Here is a 17006-nt window from a genome sequence, read left to right as displayed (position 1 = left end):
GCACACTTCGTCTTGTCATTGAGATCCTTTGCTCAAATGTCACCTATGCAGCAAGGCCTTCCCTGACTTCTGTATTTAAAAACACACCCCACCCTATCCCTCTCTCTCCTCCTCTGCTTTATTTTTTCTCCATAGTACATATATGCATGTACTATGTATTCTATTTTAAACAAATATTATCTATCGCCCATCACGAAAACATAAGATCTGTGAAAGGAGGAATTTTCTTTAATAATGTTATCTCTGGTGCCTAGAATGGGACCTATCACATAGTAGGTGCTCAATAAATATTTGTTGAATCAATGAATGAGTGTCATTCTCTGTCCCTACTGCTTCCACCTTAACCTAGGCCTGCCAGGTCCTTGCCTCTAATCTTGCTCTCTTTCAGAATATTTTCCATCCAACAGGCAGGGGAATGGTCCTCAAATGAAAGCTTCATGCCTTAAACCTTAAGCAAGTTGAGCTCTACAAATCCCAAGAGTTTGGGGGCTTTTGCCCTTGTTGTTCTGTCTGCCTGGAGGGCTTTTGATAATAAAGCCTTTCTTCTTTTACCCTTCTAGTATCCTTCCGTTTTGACTTAGATGTCACTTCTTTCAGGAAGCTGGTTTTAACCTCCCCAGACTGGGTTGGGTACTTTTTCTATGTCCATAGCATTGCCCTTTAATAGGGGTTACCACTAACTGAGCAATTACCATGTGCCGGGCATCTCAGGCGTATTATCTCATATAATCCTCCCCAAAACTCTGTGAAGTGAGTATCTGTTTGCAGACGAAAAAACCTGCCTAAAGTCACACTGACAAGTGGTGGGGTTAGGGTAGGATAGAAGGCAGCTGACTGCCTTTCTCTTCTGTGGCTTTTCCTTACAATTGTTTCGTTGTCTCTTTTCCCCACTGCACTACACACTCCTTAAGTCTCCCAGCATATAGCAGAGGGCCTGGCATGCACTTGTTGAAAGAAGGAGTGAATGAATGCAGACTGTGGATACCCACCAGCAGGCATCTTGCCCCTTCCCCCATCCTGTCCTTAGCTCCCTCCCCAAGACTTCCTGGCAGCAAGGAGGAGAGGAGGGGACTGGGTCAGTCCCATGGTGCTCCCACAGAAGGGGCCTGGAGATGGTTGCTCCTCCCAGACCACATCCTGACCTGCCTCCCCCATGCCTTTTGTGACAAATCTCTCCCTTCCCTGGCCCAGCACAGCACTTCCTCACCCCCACCCTGGCCTCCCCACCTCTTCGATGCAGCCTGCAGCTGCCTCAGTGCCTGGCAGGCTGGGTTGACTCACTTCCAGCTGCATTCTCCTTCTGGTTAGGCCAGTTTGGCAAATCTCTTAGGCTCCCTAGCCCCATGGCTCTGGAGCCTGTGGGTTCTCCTCACCCAGGGCCCTGACACTCTCCCACCCCACATGGGGCAGAGCAGATGCCTAGAGGAATGTACAGGCCTTTTGGAGGCAACATGACGTATCACATGGCAGATTTCTTCCCTCCCTAAACCTAGGGTGGGGTCTCTGCTATAGGCCCAGGAGCCTTTTTCCAGAAATAACCTCAGCCTAGTCCTGTCTCTTGGAGCCACCTAACACAGGATCTTGCTATTCTGTACTCTCTGGGGCAAGAGCTTCACTCTGCCCCTGGGTCTTTCTAGGCTGGTCAGATGAGGAGGATTAGATAATAAGCCCTTCCCTCCACCCTGCCCCCCCAATCTCCAAGGGGAAAAGAAAAGGGGAAGGGGTGTGGCCCGGGCCATTCTGTGATTGTCAGTCTGGCTCCAAATCCTCCTAGTTCCCTTGCTTTGCCTGCCAGAGTGACTGGGGGCCCTGGACAGGACCTGCCCCACTGCTCCAGGGACAAGCCACAGTTCAGTAGGAGGTCACAGGGGAAGGAGTACTGATCTCTGCCTGGGGAAAATCCCCCAGCTACAGCTGGTTCTCAAAGAGGACAGAGTGCCTTCATAAGAACTGACACCCTCCTCGCCCTCCCTTCTCATGATACCCCCAGGACTTCTGCCACTAGCCCCAGCAGAACACCCTGGGTGCTACAGTCCATCCTGAGGACTAGGAGAAAAGGCCCTGCTGTTCTCCAAGACAGACAACCAGGCCTAGTACAGAGGGTAAGAACTCGGGGAGGTCTAGAGGTCTGTGGGTTCTGGGAACCCTTTCTGGGTGAGGACATCCTCTTGCCTGCCTCTAAGATCCCAGGCTGTTGCCTTCTCCTCATGGAGACTGGGCTCTGTTGTGCCATGTCAGGCCCTAGAGAGACAGGAGCTGGGCGATCTACCACCTCCTCACCAAGGCCTTGGCCCAGAGGGGCTCACAGGAAGGGAAGGCTGGCTTGTGTGTCACCCAGTGGGTGTGGCGGTTCTGAAGCTGCCTGTCCATCCCACCACTACCAGGTCATGGGTTAGGAGGTTGAATTTCTATGTTGAGGGGAGTGGCCATCTCCTGACTTGAGCTGGGACATAAGAACCCTAAAACTGGAGGGAAGGAAGGCCCACCTTCTCAAGGGGAAAGGGCTTTTTGAGAGGAGAGAAGAGGAATAAAGAGGGTCTTGACCCACCCACTCCTCTCCCCAGACCTGTTCCTTGCTCCCACACCCCATGACCTTAGAGGAATTTAAGACCAGTGAAAGGGAGCCTGTCTCTGCAAAGTCATTTCTGCATGACTCTAGAGTCACCAGCTGTGTGATCCTGCTCCTTGGCACCCCCTCCACTCCCAACAAGAGTCTTTGGGGACCTTTCCCCACCCTGGCTTCTTTCTAAGTGGCTGAATCCAAACCCACCCCCTCAGCCAGGGCCTCAGGCTTGCCACTCCCCTACTCCAGGCATCCAAAAAGGAGCACAAAATCCAAACTTCTGCAAATATGTTTAATGCACTTAGATTACACAGAGGAAGAGGGAGCAAGAAGGAAACGACATCTAAGTGAGTCACCCAAAAATTCTTACAAAAGTCCCAGGCTGGGTGCAGCCCCCAGGAACCGAGTCACTGTCAACATTAGAAACTAATATAAAATTTTATAAAAGTCTGCTCATTGCAGCATTCAGGTACTTGTACAAAAGGAAGGCTCTCTCTATAGGGTTCCTGACTTGTAACAGGGACCCAGGTACCTCACCTGGCATGGAGGACCTGGAAGCCAGAGAGGAAAAACAACTGGATAAAAAAATACAGTCAAGGGAGTTCTCTGCTGGTTTGCCCCATAGGGGCATCAACCTTCGTAATTTTTTCCCCTGCTCTCAATTCAATCTCAAAACTCAGTCCCAAGACCCTCTGTGCATTTTTTTAAAATTTTTATTTATTTATGATAGTCACAGAGAGAGAGAGAGAGGCAGAGACATAGGCAGAGGGAGAAGCAGGCTCCATGCACCGGGAGCCCGATGTGGGATTCGATCGCGGGTCTCCAGGATCGCGCCCTGGGCCAAAGGCAGGCACCAAACCGCTGCGCCACCCAGGGATCCCCCTCTGTGCATTTTTTAAAATGCTCTAGCCCTTTAGACTCTTCTGAGGCTTCCTAGTCCCTTCCCTGAAGCCTGGCCTTTGGAAGAGGAAGAGAAGGGCAGGAAGAGGCACTTGCTCCCTGGCCAGACCTGAGACCTTGCATGAGACACTCTACCCCTCAGAATGACAGCTGGGTCTGCAGCCCTCTTGCAGTCCACCCTGGACCTGAGGAGTCCAAGAGTCTGCCATATGTAGGTGGCAGGCCAACTGCATGGGGGAGCCCCTTCCTCTCAGAAGCTTTAGCCAGAGGGACTCAGAAGGAGGGGGGTAGGACCGGGCAAGCCACAAGGGAGAGAGGCAGATTTAGAGAAGGAGACTTCTCACCTCCCCAGCTCAGTATGTCAGGGCTCCTGAAGAGCTGCAGGGAGGGAGAGAAGTGGTACATTTAGTGAGTACTCACTCTATGCCAAACGCCATGCTGGGCATGCTACATGGTAAGCCTCACTTGGTCCTCAGTGAGGGTCCCCTCTCGCCAGCCAGCAGAGCCCCCTCCCAGAGGAACCTCTAGAAGGCCTGGTCAGAGATGGTGGATGCTCTGCTACTCCTCCAGAGCCAATGCACCATAGGGAAATGAGACAAAGGCCTGGCCCCAGCTGGACCTTGGAGGTTCCTGACGTCATAGGACAGGAAGGGGCCACAGGTTTCATGGGCTTATGGTCTCAGAGCTCACCTGCTTCCTGCCTGCCTCCCATACTGATGACAACACTTAGTTCAGAAAATACCTCCTCCCCACCAGCCAAAGCAGGCAGGCAGAGGCAGGTCCCCAGAAAGAATTTGCGGAGAGGCAAATCAGGGTGGCATGGAAAGGACACAAGCTAATGGCACCTCTCTGGCCATGAAACATTAAATGATAAGAGCTTCAAAGGCAGGGATGTTGTGATGGGCAAAGGCCAGAAAATGTCCTTTTGGAAAAGTCCTTGGAGCAGAAGGCACAGCTACTGCCAACATCAGGTCCAGAGGAGCTTCCATCTTCATTGGTGGAAGCCTAGAGCCTATCTCTCCCAGTATTCCAGGATGATCCACCTTGAAGCTCTGAGTTTGATGGAGTTAACTGGGTAGCCCTGAGAGTGTGTGCAGAGAAGCAGCCAGGGCCTTGTACCCCTTTGGAAGTCCAAATCTTGCTCCCTGGAGAGCCTGGCTACTGCCCTCATGACCACTGGAGGCAGCTCTTTGGCTGAGTCTCTCATCAGAGGGGTCTTGTACCCCAGGGGCCACCTATGGCACTGTTGTGGTGCCCATGTGGGTGGCAGGTGCAGACAGGGCAGTGTCTGGTCCTCTGAGCCCCCTGACAGACCAAAGGACTTTGTTTTGGAAAGGCCTGAAGGGAGATCTTGAAATAGCAGTCCCTAGAGTCAGGGGTGAGAGGGCCCAAAAGGTAATTGTTGATTCCAGGTCAGACAGCGGTGGGACACAACCCAAGAGGAGCCCCAAACCCACAGGCCAGAGATAGGTCTATTTCTGGGAGGAAGACCATGAGATCTGCAATAGTAGGGCATGGGACTATGAGACCAGGATGCAGGAAAAGAGGCCCATGGAATGAAATGGGGCATGAAAGACAAGAAACGAATGGACGCAGGGAGGATGAGGGCAACACAGTGCAGTGTTTGCAAAATCAAAGTGAAGGACATGGTGAGAGGTTGTTTTTTTCCATTTTTAATATGCCAGAGTCTTGCAGCCTGGAGGCTGGGAGGCCTAGGGTAGGAGGGAACAGGACAGGAGCTGGAGATCTAGCCCCTGAATGGCAGGTGGGGATGGTCTACATGGTGCTGGGCCTCACCCTCTCTCAGGTAGACCTGGATGGGTAGACAAGGCCTGGAAGAGGAGGCTGGGGTTACCAAGTCTCTGAGACCATGGTGGTCCTTGAACTTTGCCAGGGGGCCTAGTCCACTTGAGAACCAGCAGCACCTCCTGTTAGTCCCAGCTAAACTGGGCTGAGGACTGCACCGGGGGCGCATCTCAGCTCTCCCCCCTACCCCAGACTCCACCAGGCCCAGCTGGGAAGAAAAGCCTGTGAAGCTGGCTCCTCTGGGGCCCTGGGCTGGCAGGCAAACACTGGCACCATCTCTGGTGGTGGCTCATGGGGAGACAGCCCCAGGCCCTTGTCTGAGAGAATGAGAAAGTTCATCTGGAAATAAAGTTCTGTTTAAAAAACATTATATACACGGCTTCTGGACATCTTTGAAGACCAATAAAATACCATCCGGTTTCTACAAAATAAAATAAGGAGGAAGAAAACCAAACAGGATCGGAGGGATTGTTCCGTGGCCAGAGGAGCTGACCTAGCAAAGGCTTCCCAGAAGAGAGCTGGGCAGTGTGTGCACCGGCCGTTCCACTCCCTCCTGCCGGACTGCGTGGCAGGGGATAGGTGAGAATGAGGCCTGTCTCCACCTACGGTCACATCAAAGGTCCAGAGTCAAATCTCAAACCACAACCTATGGCAGCGGCAGGAGGGGAAGATTTGTGTTTGCCCACTCCCAGCCCAGAGGGCTTGGCCGGCTGGGGGGGGTAAAGCCCCTGAGCTGCAGGTGAGGCAGGTGCGGTGGCTGCGCAATCTTCCTCATACATGTCCTTTTATTTGTGGGAATCTCTTTTACGCAGTTGTTACACTGGAAGTCACCGGGGAGCAGCTGGGCTCTCCCTTGGCCCCTGCAGGGCCCAACTCAGGCTAGTGCAGTGGACTGTCGAACACCACATCGGGCAGAATGGAGACTTTCAGCTTCTTTTCAGGCCAGCTGTACTCTTTGGGAAGTTTGAACTGTGGAGGGAGCAAGCACAGAGCCAGAGTGTACACAGTTAGCAGAACTCACTGCCTTCTTTCCAAGTTGCCTAAAGAGATCCCAGAGCCCTCACCCATGTGCTGTCCCCCAGGTGCTAGGGGCAAGGGAGGCCAACGGTGCCTGGCTTCGATTGCAAATGCTATTCCCAGGTGGGTGGCTGGGGTTAAGCTGCTGGAGTTCCGTGACCCCTTCTTTCTCCTGGCCCTGCCAATAATTAACTGGGGTTGGAGGAGGCATGTTTTCTAACTCTTTCTTGACTGTGCTGACCTCCCTCCAACTCACTTCCTTGGTTCTGCCTCCGGCCACAAGCATGTAAGGAATCTGCTCCCTGAGGCCCTGGGGCTGGGGGCTGGGGGGCAGGGAGGAGGGTGCAGATGCTAGAGGGAAGCGGCTTGAGGTCTGGAACTCTGTGGTCCAGGCTCTGCCATGGCTTTTCTTGCAGAGCTGGTGCCGAAGGACCCCGGAACCCGCCCTCTGTGGCCTTTGCCAAAGGGTCCAAAGGGAAGGAGGCCCTGGCTCGGCCTCAATTGGGGAAGAGGGGCCAGACAAGGGTGGCTTAAAGTGATTTCTTGGGCCTGGTGTGCCCCCACCCTGCTCCCCTTTGTTCAAGCTCATCTGTTCCCCAGGGTCCCCAGCCTGAGCATGGTGCTAGTGGGGGCCGGGGAGAGCCCACATTCTTCCTACTCCAGTCCAGGGATCACTGATTTGCTTACAGTTCTGTGTCTCAGCCTTTGGTGTGGGGTGGGGGAAAGAGGCTGCTAGATCTTATTTCCTCTGTATTCAGGGACCTTGCATGTGGTCTGGCACACAGCTGGTGCGCTCACGCTCACGAGATGCTCACTGACTTGAAAACAGGGTCTGCCTCTCATGACCCCTACTGCCTCAGGGCGAGGTGAGAAGTCAGGCCAGGCTGGAAAGGAGGGAAGAACAGGGCCCTCAGCCTGCCTAGAGCTGGAGCTGGAAGTGGACAGGCCTGATGCTTCCTGGTTGGCTCCCTCTCCCTCCCTCTGATGGGGAACTTCTCCAAGCCAGGACCAAAGTGGAGAGTGAGGCAGGGTGTGGGGACAGCCTCTGGACAGAGAAGCAAAAAAAAAAAAAAAAAAAAAAAAAGTCATTTTTAGTGACCTACTTTCCTAAGCTCCCCCTGGCTCCTGTCCCTCCTGCCTGGACTGTCCCCCTCCTACCTCAACACCCAAGCTCAAAGCAGCGGTCTGGCGCAGCACCATCCCAGTGCAACACGGCCTCTCCGGAAGCACTCCTGGGCAGCTGGCTCTGGTCTGATTGAATAGAAGCCAGGCCTCAGGGATCAGTGACTCGAGGGGGTTGATTGGCTGGCATGGATCGGGTACTTGGTGACTTTGGAATGTATAAATTTGAGTGAACTTCTGAAGCCACATCCCAGAGGATTGAGGTGACCTCAGGTTCTGAGGAGTTGCTGTCCACCTGGAGACCTGGATAGGGTAGTCTCACCCTGTGTGCTCTCCTTCACCTGGTTGATGTCAGAGGCCACCATGTGCTGGCCCATGTGGCCCTGGGAGCACTGGCAGCTGTAAGCTCCAGTCCTGGATGAAAGCTAGCTCCTACATGGCCTCCTTCTGGCTTAAAAGGCTGGCCCCTGTGTGGACTCCCCCAGACACACTTCCCGGCAGAAAGGGCAATGGAAGGGTCTGTCTGTCTCTGCCACAACAGGCAGGGGAGGGCCCAGAAGAGCTCTCCAGAGGCCTGGCTAGGTTGCTAATGTTCCACTAACCTATGGGGCATTGAGGCCAGGAAGGCTCAGATCCCACTGGGGTGCTGTAGGAGGCTGGGGGAGGGGAAGGGACTTTCCAGAATGAGGTAAGTCCCTGCAAATGAGGATGCCAGGAACAAGGAAGAAAAACAAAGGGGATTATGGGCTCCATTCCTGCACCCCAGATGAGTAGCCAAGGAAGGCACAAGCCCCCACCTGGCCTGCCAGCTCCTCCGCCTGGAAGAGGCAGACCCAGAGGGGAGAGCTCATGGCTGGAGAAGGGAGGAAGGAGACTGACTCCTGGGTGGCCTGAGGCAAGAGCAGGAGTCCCTTACTGCCCACCAGAACTCCCCAGTGGAATGTTCTCTGGCAGCAGGCGTGGGCTTTCTGTTCAGAACCTGCCAGGGAACAGCAGGGGCTGGGGAAGAACTACCAGCCTGAGGGCCCTGGCTGCCTCCTCAGTGAAGTTCTCAGGAGCGGCCAATTCAGACAATTTGCTGAGTGTCCTTATAACAGGGTGGGGCAGGGGGTGGTGGGAAGCCAGAAATAAAGCTGTTTAACATCCCCAGGGTCTCCTTTCTGGCCCATCCCCACACCTCCGGGACAGACAGACTGAAAGACACACATGGGCTCCTGGGGATTGGAAGCCGCTGTTAGAATGAAACAGGCTTACTTCCTCTGGAGAAGTCAAATCTTCTAAGTCCTCCAACATTTTCTCTACAAACTCTTCAGTCAACAGAATCTGGGAAGAAGGTACAAGACAAGCGTTTATGATTATTTTTTAATATATGGTCTTTTTGTCAACTGCCAAGCCACAGAACTTTCTTCTGGCCATGGAGTAGATATGAGCCTGTTTTAGGGACAGAGAGAAGTGCTCGAAGCCTCTCCCAGACCGTCATCGTTCTCCCCCACCTCCACCTGCCTGCAATATGGCTAGGACCAGGGCAGAGAAGGAAGGGTGTCAGAGGACAATGGGGAAGCAAGGCGGGGGATGTGGGAAGAGAGGATCGCTGGGCCCCAGAAGGGATAGGAGTCCCTGTTCCAGCAGTCTGCACCTCTTGCACACTGCAGTGAGTAGAGGGGGCAATGGAGAAGCAGGCACTAGGCAAGAGCCCCATGCCCAGTGGGGCTCACATGCTCCCCCTTACTCCCAACTTGGTAGGACAAAAGGAATCTGTTTGGATTTGGAATACAAGCCATGTCTGGAATCTGGAAATGCCCCGGAAGGTACATCCAAGAATGTCTGAGCTGGAGAATTTGTGGAGATTATGCTCCAACCTCTCCCCTTTTACAGACAGGAAAGGGACTCTCAAGTCCTCTTTCCATCTGTAGCATCCACACTTTCTCAGGTTGGAAGCTCCCAAACCCCTGCCCTGCTGACCTCATTCAGCCACTGAGTTCTTCAAAACTTCAAAAACCCTCTTCTGCAGGTCACCTCCCAGCTGTCCCACTTCGCTGTTCTAGTCTGATGCCTCATCACCTCATGGCCCCACTATTCAGTGGGCACCACCCCTCCCCTCTTGGGCATTCCTCAACCCAATGGGCCATTTTCCCAATGGCTCCTCTGCCCAGGCTGGCTCTGCAGAGCCAGGCCAAGCTCACACCAGGCTCAGGCTGAGGATGTCTTTCCTCTTCCCTCCACCTTTCTCCTCCCTGTGCTGGCCCAGGGGGCCTCCTGGCCTCGGCACCAGATCCTTCTACACCTCCCCTGGCTGTGGCTCCACCGACTTCTGGTTTGCCTCCTCCAGCAAACTCTGAAGGCCCTGGGTGAGGCACAGAGGGGGAAGGACAATGAAGACCAAGGTGAGGGACTCCAGTGAGGGAAAGCCCTCTAGAAGGATGGGGATCAAGAACTTGAGAAAATACCCCTCAGGTTCTCCTGGGAGTTGTCCACTCTGGTAAGTGGAATATCTATATATCTAAAATACAGTCAGCTTGTGAGATTAAGTGAAATGGTGCAGAAGAGCAGCAAGCAGGGTCTCTGGGGACCCCACAGGATGGAGGACTCCAAGGGAAGGAAGCTGATGGGGTGAAGGTATGAGCAAGGAATGAGAAGCCTGAGTGAGGAAACCGCCACTGTACTAGGCATTGTGCTGATGGCTCATGTAGCTTATCTCCTCTAGTCTCCTCCCAGATGAGGAAACTGAGGCATAGGCAGGTTATGTAATGTGCCCAGTGTCACATGGTTTGTGAGTGGCTAAGATAAGACCATATCCCAGTCATGTCTGGACTCTAAAGTAGTGCCTGAGGTATAGTGTCCACATCTGGGGCTCTTCCCCACACAGCATGTATGCATTTATTTACTCTTCCACTCATCTGCCCACTGATCCATTTAATTCCACAGCACTCCCTAGGCGCCTCTGCTAGGCCTGACCCTGGATGGAGCCCTAGGGACACAGGCATGAGAGCAGTCCATACTTTACCTGGACATCCACCCTTTCTTGGTTGACAGCGAGCCGAAGAATGTCTCCTTCCCAGGCTACAAGCCAATAGTCAGCAACAAAATAGCTCTGACCACTGGCTCCCATCTCACCAAAGGTTTTTCTGTTTGAGGAGCTCAAGCCTCAAGTGAGGACAGAAACCAGATTTAGATGGGCAAAGTCAGTCCAGGGAGATGCCCACCTGAGGTGGCCCCTACCGCCCCCCTTCTTCCTCCAAGTGCCCCAGGTGGCTCCTTCCAATCATACCCCAGTCTTCCCACTTCCAGAGCCCTCTCTATTCCTCTTACCCCAGGGTTTTGTCCCCCCCTCCCCCCCGTCAAAGTCCAGAGTTTCCCTACCAGTTATCACCAGTCTGCTTGAGTAGCACAAAAGTCACATTCATATTTTTGGCATTTCCGGGGCTTGTTGCCATCTCTGCAAATGCTAGCACAAACACAAGCATACCTAAAACCCAATTATATTACAATGGCTCCAGTCCGGGCCAGGCTGGGCTGATTTCTAACCCACAAATAATTTAGAGGGAGGGACTTTCTGCCAGAAAGGTAAATAGGCCTGGGACTATAGTGCTGGGGCTGAGGTAGAGGGGAGGGTTCCCAGGGACGGCGACCACCCAGTGAGACACCAGAGAGCTGTTACTTAACAAGGGGAAAGGCAACCCCACCAATGCTGAGCTCAGTCCTAAGCCAGTTCCTCTGACAAAGGTCTGGAAGAGGTAGTGGAGAGAGGGTACATTATGGTGGCTTTTAGCAGAACCACCACCAGTGCACACCATCTGTGTGTGGACTCATTTTATACTCAGCTGGGGGAGGGGATGGCAAGACCAGAAAAGAGGATAAACCCTGGTTGCTCCTCAATTTTCACTTTTGGTGACTTGCTGGTTCCTGCTGGAAACTTCACATCATTTTAAGAGAATTGAACAGAGAAAATTATACACAAGATCTGCATGATATTAAGGGTGACATTCCCTCCAAAGAAACACGACAGACTGTCATAGCTCCAGGCATCTAATTTAATTTCCTTTGGGAGTTAAACCTTAGAAGCTTGGATTGAACAAACAGGCCCTGTTCTTTGTATATTTCAGACCTGGAGCTGAGAATGTTAACAGATCTTATCAACAGGACACTGGAGATAGACAACTGTGACGGAGCAGCTCCTGGGCGCTCTCCTGAGCAACAGACGCGCCGTTGTGATGCAACTGTGGGAAAAGCCTGTGCAGTCTGGGGCTTGAGGCGCTGGAAACTCACTGGGTCCCCATGGGGCTGCCTGGCTCTGCCACAAATAATAACAGGATGGTTACGATGCCAGTAGTAATGGTAACACCACCACCACCAGCAGCACTACCTCTTCCATGTGCCAGGCACTGGGCTAAGGGCTTGACTGGCATCATTTCAGTGAGCCCTCCTGGCGGTCTTGCAGAGGAGGTAACTGTCACCCCCATTTTGCAAATGAGCAGGTGTTGAGAGGAGATAAGGCTCCTGGACTTTAGAACAGTGATCTGACCCCATTGTGGTACAGGATACATTCTTCCGGCCTGGGGAAAACACCCCAATTCTAGAAGCCTTATATACTCAGGACTAACTCTTCTCTTTCCTCTGATGGGGGAGGTGAAGGTGACTTTGGCTTCTACCAATGGCTGAGAAGACCAGTCATCCCAACCCAACCAGCCACACACCTCCTCAAGAGGAACAGCCCTGCTCAGCTCAAGAGGGCTGAAGTCCTGAACATCAAAGGCACCCAGCTGCTCAAAAACCAAGTTGGCCACTTGGAAAGGAAGGCAAAACATACCCAAAGATCATGTCCAAGTGGGAACAGCAAGGCACATTTATAGGCCAGCTTAGTAAATGCATACATAAGGCAACAGTTACTCTAGCCCAGAAAACAGCAATAGAAATAACAGTAATAATACGGAAAATGACAATACTACTCAGTAATGTCTGCACTCACCAAGAGCTGGGCATAAAATGCTTATGTTTGTGCACAAATAGCCTGTAGAGGGAGGAAGCTCTCTAGAGAGCAGCTAACTCCTCTGGGAATCTTCTGAAACTATGGAGATGTCATCCAGACGTTCTAAATCGGAATACCCCGACAAGGCCAAGGCACCTGCATTTTTGAGGCACCCCAGGAATTGTGGAGTGGAGAATACTCAGACACACACAGGGGGAGGGGTTTTGGGCACAGGTTTAACCAACAGAGGTGAGTTGGTGGCTGCAGCTTTACCATCATCTAATTGGCCAAGCTGTGAGGGGAAGAGTGGCTCCCTGCTCCCCACCTCAACCTCCACTCTTGGAATCCAGACCAACAGCCTTCTCCAAGGTGTTCACACCAGGTGCCTTAGGACAACCAGGCTGGTTAGTGATGAGGGAGGGCTGTCAACAATCTCCCAATTCCCCAGGCCCCAGCAAGTTCCAGAAGGAACCCGAAAAGTGATCTTTTGCGGTGCCTGCTCTGGGCAGGCTCTGCTGTGCTGCAGGCAGAAGCCCAGCTGCTGCAGATCTGATTCAAATGTCTGTGGTTGGTGCTATTTCTGAGTCTGCAAACAGCGCTGACAATGCCCACTCCTTCCCCTCGATATGACAATCCACACTTTGTCCGGGGCCCTGTTTGCTCTTCGTGTTGACACGTTGTTCTTGCTTCCCGACAAGTTTGGCTTTCTTTTTCCTTCTCCTTCCTTCTTTCAGAGGCGGAAATGTGTTGTTTACAGGGTAGGGCCTGCCAAGGAACTGCTCTGGCGCCCACAATGGCCAAGGAGGAGGCAGGATGAGGATGCAGTCCGGTCTGCGTACCCCCAACTCCAATGGGTCAGACGAAAGCCAGAGAACAGCTTGGAGACCCCCCAGACTTGGGAGCAGAGGTGTGTGTGGCACACATTCATTTCCTGTTCTCAGTGGGTGGTGAGAAGTTGGCTCTGGTGGCCAGGAGCAGGCTCAGACTCCTCCTGCTCTGGTGCCTGGCTGATGAGGGCACAGCGGGCCATCACAGTCTTCTCCCCAGGCACAGTGGTGGGATTTAATCATATCTGGGTGTTGGACAATGAGGTCCCATGGCAGCCCAAGCAAGGGTCTCCAGGGAGAACAGGTTGTGGCCAGGTTCACCAGTAGAAGGAGAATCAGTAGAGGCGCTGGAGAGGAACTGCACAGGGCCTGGGCTAGGGACTGCTAAGTGTCTTCCACACAATGTCCAAATGGGTGGATGGGGACAGGGGGAGGTGGGGACTTGTCCAGAGGGCAGTGGTGAGTCAGCCACCAGGCTAGGATGAGAGCCCAGCAGTGATTCCCAAACATGGCCTAGAGTGGCGAGCCCACTCAGGACAGCAGCTGGGCATCTTCTCCCAAGCTAAAGCCTCCCATCAAGGCTGGTAGGGAATAGCTGGGAATGGGGGTGCCACCTGGGTGAATTGTCAGACACCACACAGCTGAGAAAGCATTGCGGGGCTTAAAAAAATATTCTCATATTTGGTGGTGTGACCTTGTGACCTCTGGGGCAGACTTCTCCCACTTCAGATCAACCCTAGCTGGGGACGGATGAACGACTCAGTCTGGGCCGGGCTCCTGCTCAGAAGACTAACAGCCCAGTGTTGACAGACTCAAGGGAGAGAGGCTTGTAAAAGCTACCAGGCTATGGAATGCTGGGGGAAGGTGTGCAAGGAAGGATGTTGGCAGGCCTCCCGCAGGATCTGAAGACCCTCCTGCAAAGCTTTGGAGTTGGCTGACAGGCTTTCCAAACTCCACAAGGATGAAAACAGCAGATGGTAGGGCAGATGGAGTCAAGGTGTTGACCTCCGGAAACTGCGAAGCCTATAGAATTGGAGGATTCCTGCCTTTCCAGCTCCTCCAGGAAGCAGGGAGTGTCCACTGAGTTCACCTTGGGGTTGCAGACAGCCCTGCCTTTCCGTATGCTGGGACCTGGGCTTCCTTGGGGCTGGAGAGATGCGGGGAGGAGAGGTGCAGGACCAGGAGAAGGCAGGTGCACAGGCCTGTTTGGGGCCACTCCACATGCTCCAGTGAGGTCCCCGATTCCCTCTACCTTTTTCTTTCAGCCTCTCCTCTGTCACTCTTCTCTCGTGCAGGGTGTCTCTGCCATGCCTTTTCCCCAAGAGATAACAGGCCTGGGCTGGTAGCCAGAACAAAGTGCCAGGGCTGGGTGCAAGGGCTTCCAAGGCTGTTGAGGCTGATGTAAGAAAGTCATCCTGGCCCTCCTCATTCAGCTGGGATCAACAGGGAGCATTCAAGTAGCAGCCAAGAAAACAGAAGTCTGGAGCTCTTCACGTATGTGGGCCTGCTGTATTCAGCTCCTTCCTACTCCTTCTGTCCCCAACAGGCCTGGTACACAGGGGCCAAGGAGACACCCCTGCTCTTGGGAGAGTGAGTGAGAGACTCCTGTGGGGGGAAAGGGTCAGTCCCCTGCATGTTGGGGAACCCCCTCCAGAGGGGCCTGGCACCCTTCTTGGTCCAGTGGAGTGGCCCTTCATCCGTGATGAGCCTGACGCCAGGCCTCCATGAGGTCCTGCAGACTCCTGGTAGACCAGCAGCGCCACAGGGAGCCTGAGAGGCCCCCAAGTAATTACAAGCCTGGATTCCCACAAGCTAGGGAGCTGCCTGTGACCACAATGGCAAGACCCTAAAGGGGAAGGCAGGCTGGCAGTCAGAAGCAGAAAGTGCTGACTGCTTTGGGGGTGGGGAGGAGGGCTGCTGTGGGTGTTGGCTCCATGGCTGAGGACTGGCTGGGGGCAGAGGCAGAGGGTTTCCCAGAGCTCCCTGGAAAGGGCCTGAGAAACCCCTTGGTGAGTTGAGGGTGCATGCTTGGGGAGTGGGGCCCCAGCCAGCCTTCCTGGGAGCTCCCCTGTGAGCTGGCCCATGGTGGACCACACTAATGAGCCCATAACACAGGCCTTTGATTAAGCAGCTCCCAGCACAGCAACTTTATTGAAACATGCCGAGGCAGCGGCTGGTTCCCACCGCTCTGGTTCCCTGGGCAACAGTGCATGGGAGGGGCCATGCCCAGTGCTTCGGTTGCCTGAGGGGCTGCCCAAGGGTGAGGGGAATGGGCCTGGGAGCACAACACCAGTAGCTCTGGGATAAGGGGCCCTGGGACTGGGGTTGGGGTCAGAACTCTGGGGGCACGGAGGGGCAATGTCACATCTGCTGAGTCCTCTGGGGCCAGGGCTCCTGGGCTGCTGAGAATGGAAATGGTGAGCATCCCTTCCTCAGGGTAGGAAGGTATTCCAAGAATGGCAAGACTCCAAGGACAGGTTCAGAGGTGAAGATGTAAGATGTAACAGGGGAGAATTTCTTCTTGAGTTTGGAGAGTCTCTGGTCCCTACTTTCCTAAGAAAATGTTCTTGAACCTTCAATACACATAAGTGCTACCTGAGGACACTTCTGAGACCTGTGAGCACAGTCACCTACTGGGAATGATGACCTGTGAACTCGGCTCTCAGGGGATGCTGGGTTCTCCTGTTGGGGCCCTACATCCCCCTTCCTTGTCAGTTCTGCCCAGGTAGGAGGCAGCCCTCCTCCTCTCCATGGAGGCAGCCTGGCTTTGGAGGACATAGCTGGGGGTGATGGGGAGGTCCTTTCCACTTGTGCAGTCCTAGTTTCAAATGTTACACTTCAGAGTTTTTGCTACAGTAACTACCAACACCACATGGACAGAACTCTAATGTTACCAAGTGGGACTTTTAAAATGTATTTATAACTTTATGGTTCAAAGTAATTTTGTTATGAAACAATGTAATAACAACAGTGGAAAAAGGCAAGATAATTTATGGAACACAATATTCCTAAAGCACTAGCTTCCATTTCTACCTCGTTCTGTCTGAGGAGTGTGGTTGGTGTCCTTTGTTTGCTGTTTGTTTTAATTAAGGGTTAGTATTTGGATGGGGGGAGGAGGGAAGAGGCCCGAAGGATGAAAAATTCAGCTGCAAGCTCTCTCTCTCTCTCTCTCTCTCTCTCTCTCACACACACACACACACACACACACACACACGCCCACATTACCAGTAAGTATGCTTCACAGACCCCCCAGACTGGGTTAAACCCACAAAACCAGCATAATTCCCTTCCCCTCTACTATAACCACCTCTCCACACACCACAAACAAGGCATAGTCAAGTTGTGCATTAGGGACAGATCCCCTTTCTGGATATTCCTGAGAGAGGTAAGGTAGATGTTCTTCCTCCCAAATGCCAACAAAGAAAAAAGGGTGTTGTTTCCCTAATATATCTGGGAGTGTGCTGGACCAGCAAAGTACCCATTAGAGACCTGGGACAGGGTGGGGGCTGGAAGGAGGCCTGTGGCTCTCAGGCCCCAGCATCCCACTTGGCAGTGTCTCTGAAGCTGTGCTCCAGCCAGAAGAGCAAAGGAAGCACAGAGTGTTCTGGACAAGCCAGCAGGTTTCTGTGTAGAAAAGGTTTCCACTAGGAGGAAAAGGAAAGCCATTAGATGAAGAGAATGGGGAGGCTCTGTCTGCTGAGGCCTGCTCATCCCAGCCCTGGTCCAGGTCCACATGCCCATTTTCTAGGAATTCTGGTGGGATTTCCACAGAGCCACTTAAGAGTGGCTTCCATACTTCCTCCTA

The 17006-nt window shown here is 53.2% G+C and overlaps 1 protein-coding gene across 2 annotated transcripts in view; it reads right to left on the bottom strand.

Annotated features, from left to right (window-relative positions):
- Positions 1-2841: 2841 nt before the first annotated feature.
- Positions 2842-17006, bottom strand: part of SUFU (SUFU negative regulator of hedgehog signaling) — a 120740-nt gene continuing 106575 nt past the window's right edge. For both annotated transcript variants that reach the window (XM_025992884.2, XM_025992890.2), the window contains exons 11-12: positions 8663-8731; positions 2842-6238 (exon numbers count right to left, since the gene is read on the bottom strand). In XM_025992884.2, coding sequence (XP_025848669.1) covers positions 6149-6238; positions 8663-8731 — 159 coding nt within the window. In that variant the 3' untranslated portion in view covers positions 2842-6148. The remainder of the gene's footprint in view (positions 6239-8662; positions 8732-17006) is intronic.

The sequence above is a fragment of the Vulpes vulpes genome, chromosome 15, assembly GCF_048418805.1.
Source record: "Vulpes vulpes isolate BD-2025 chromosome 15, VulVul3, whole genome shotgun sequence".
NCBI lineage: Eukaryota > Metazoa > Chordata > Mammalia > Carnivora > Canidae > Vulpes > Vulpes vulpes.
This window is presented reverse-complemented; position numbering and strand designations above follow the sequence as displayed.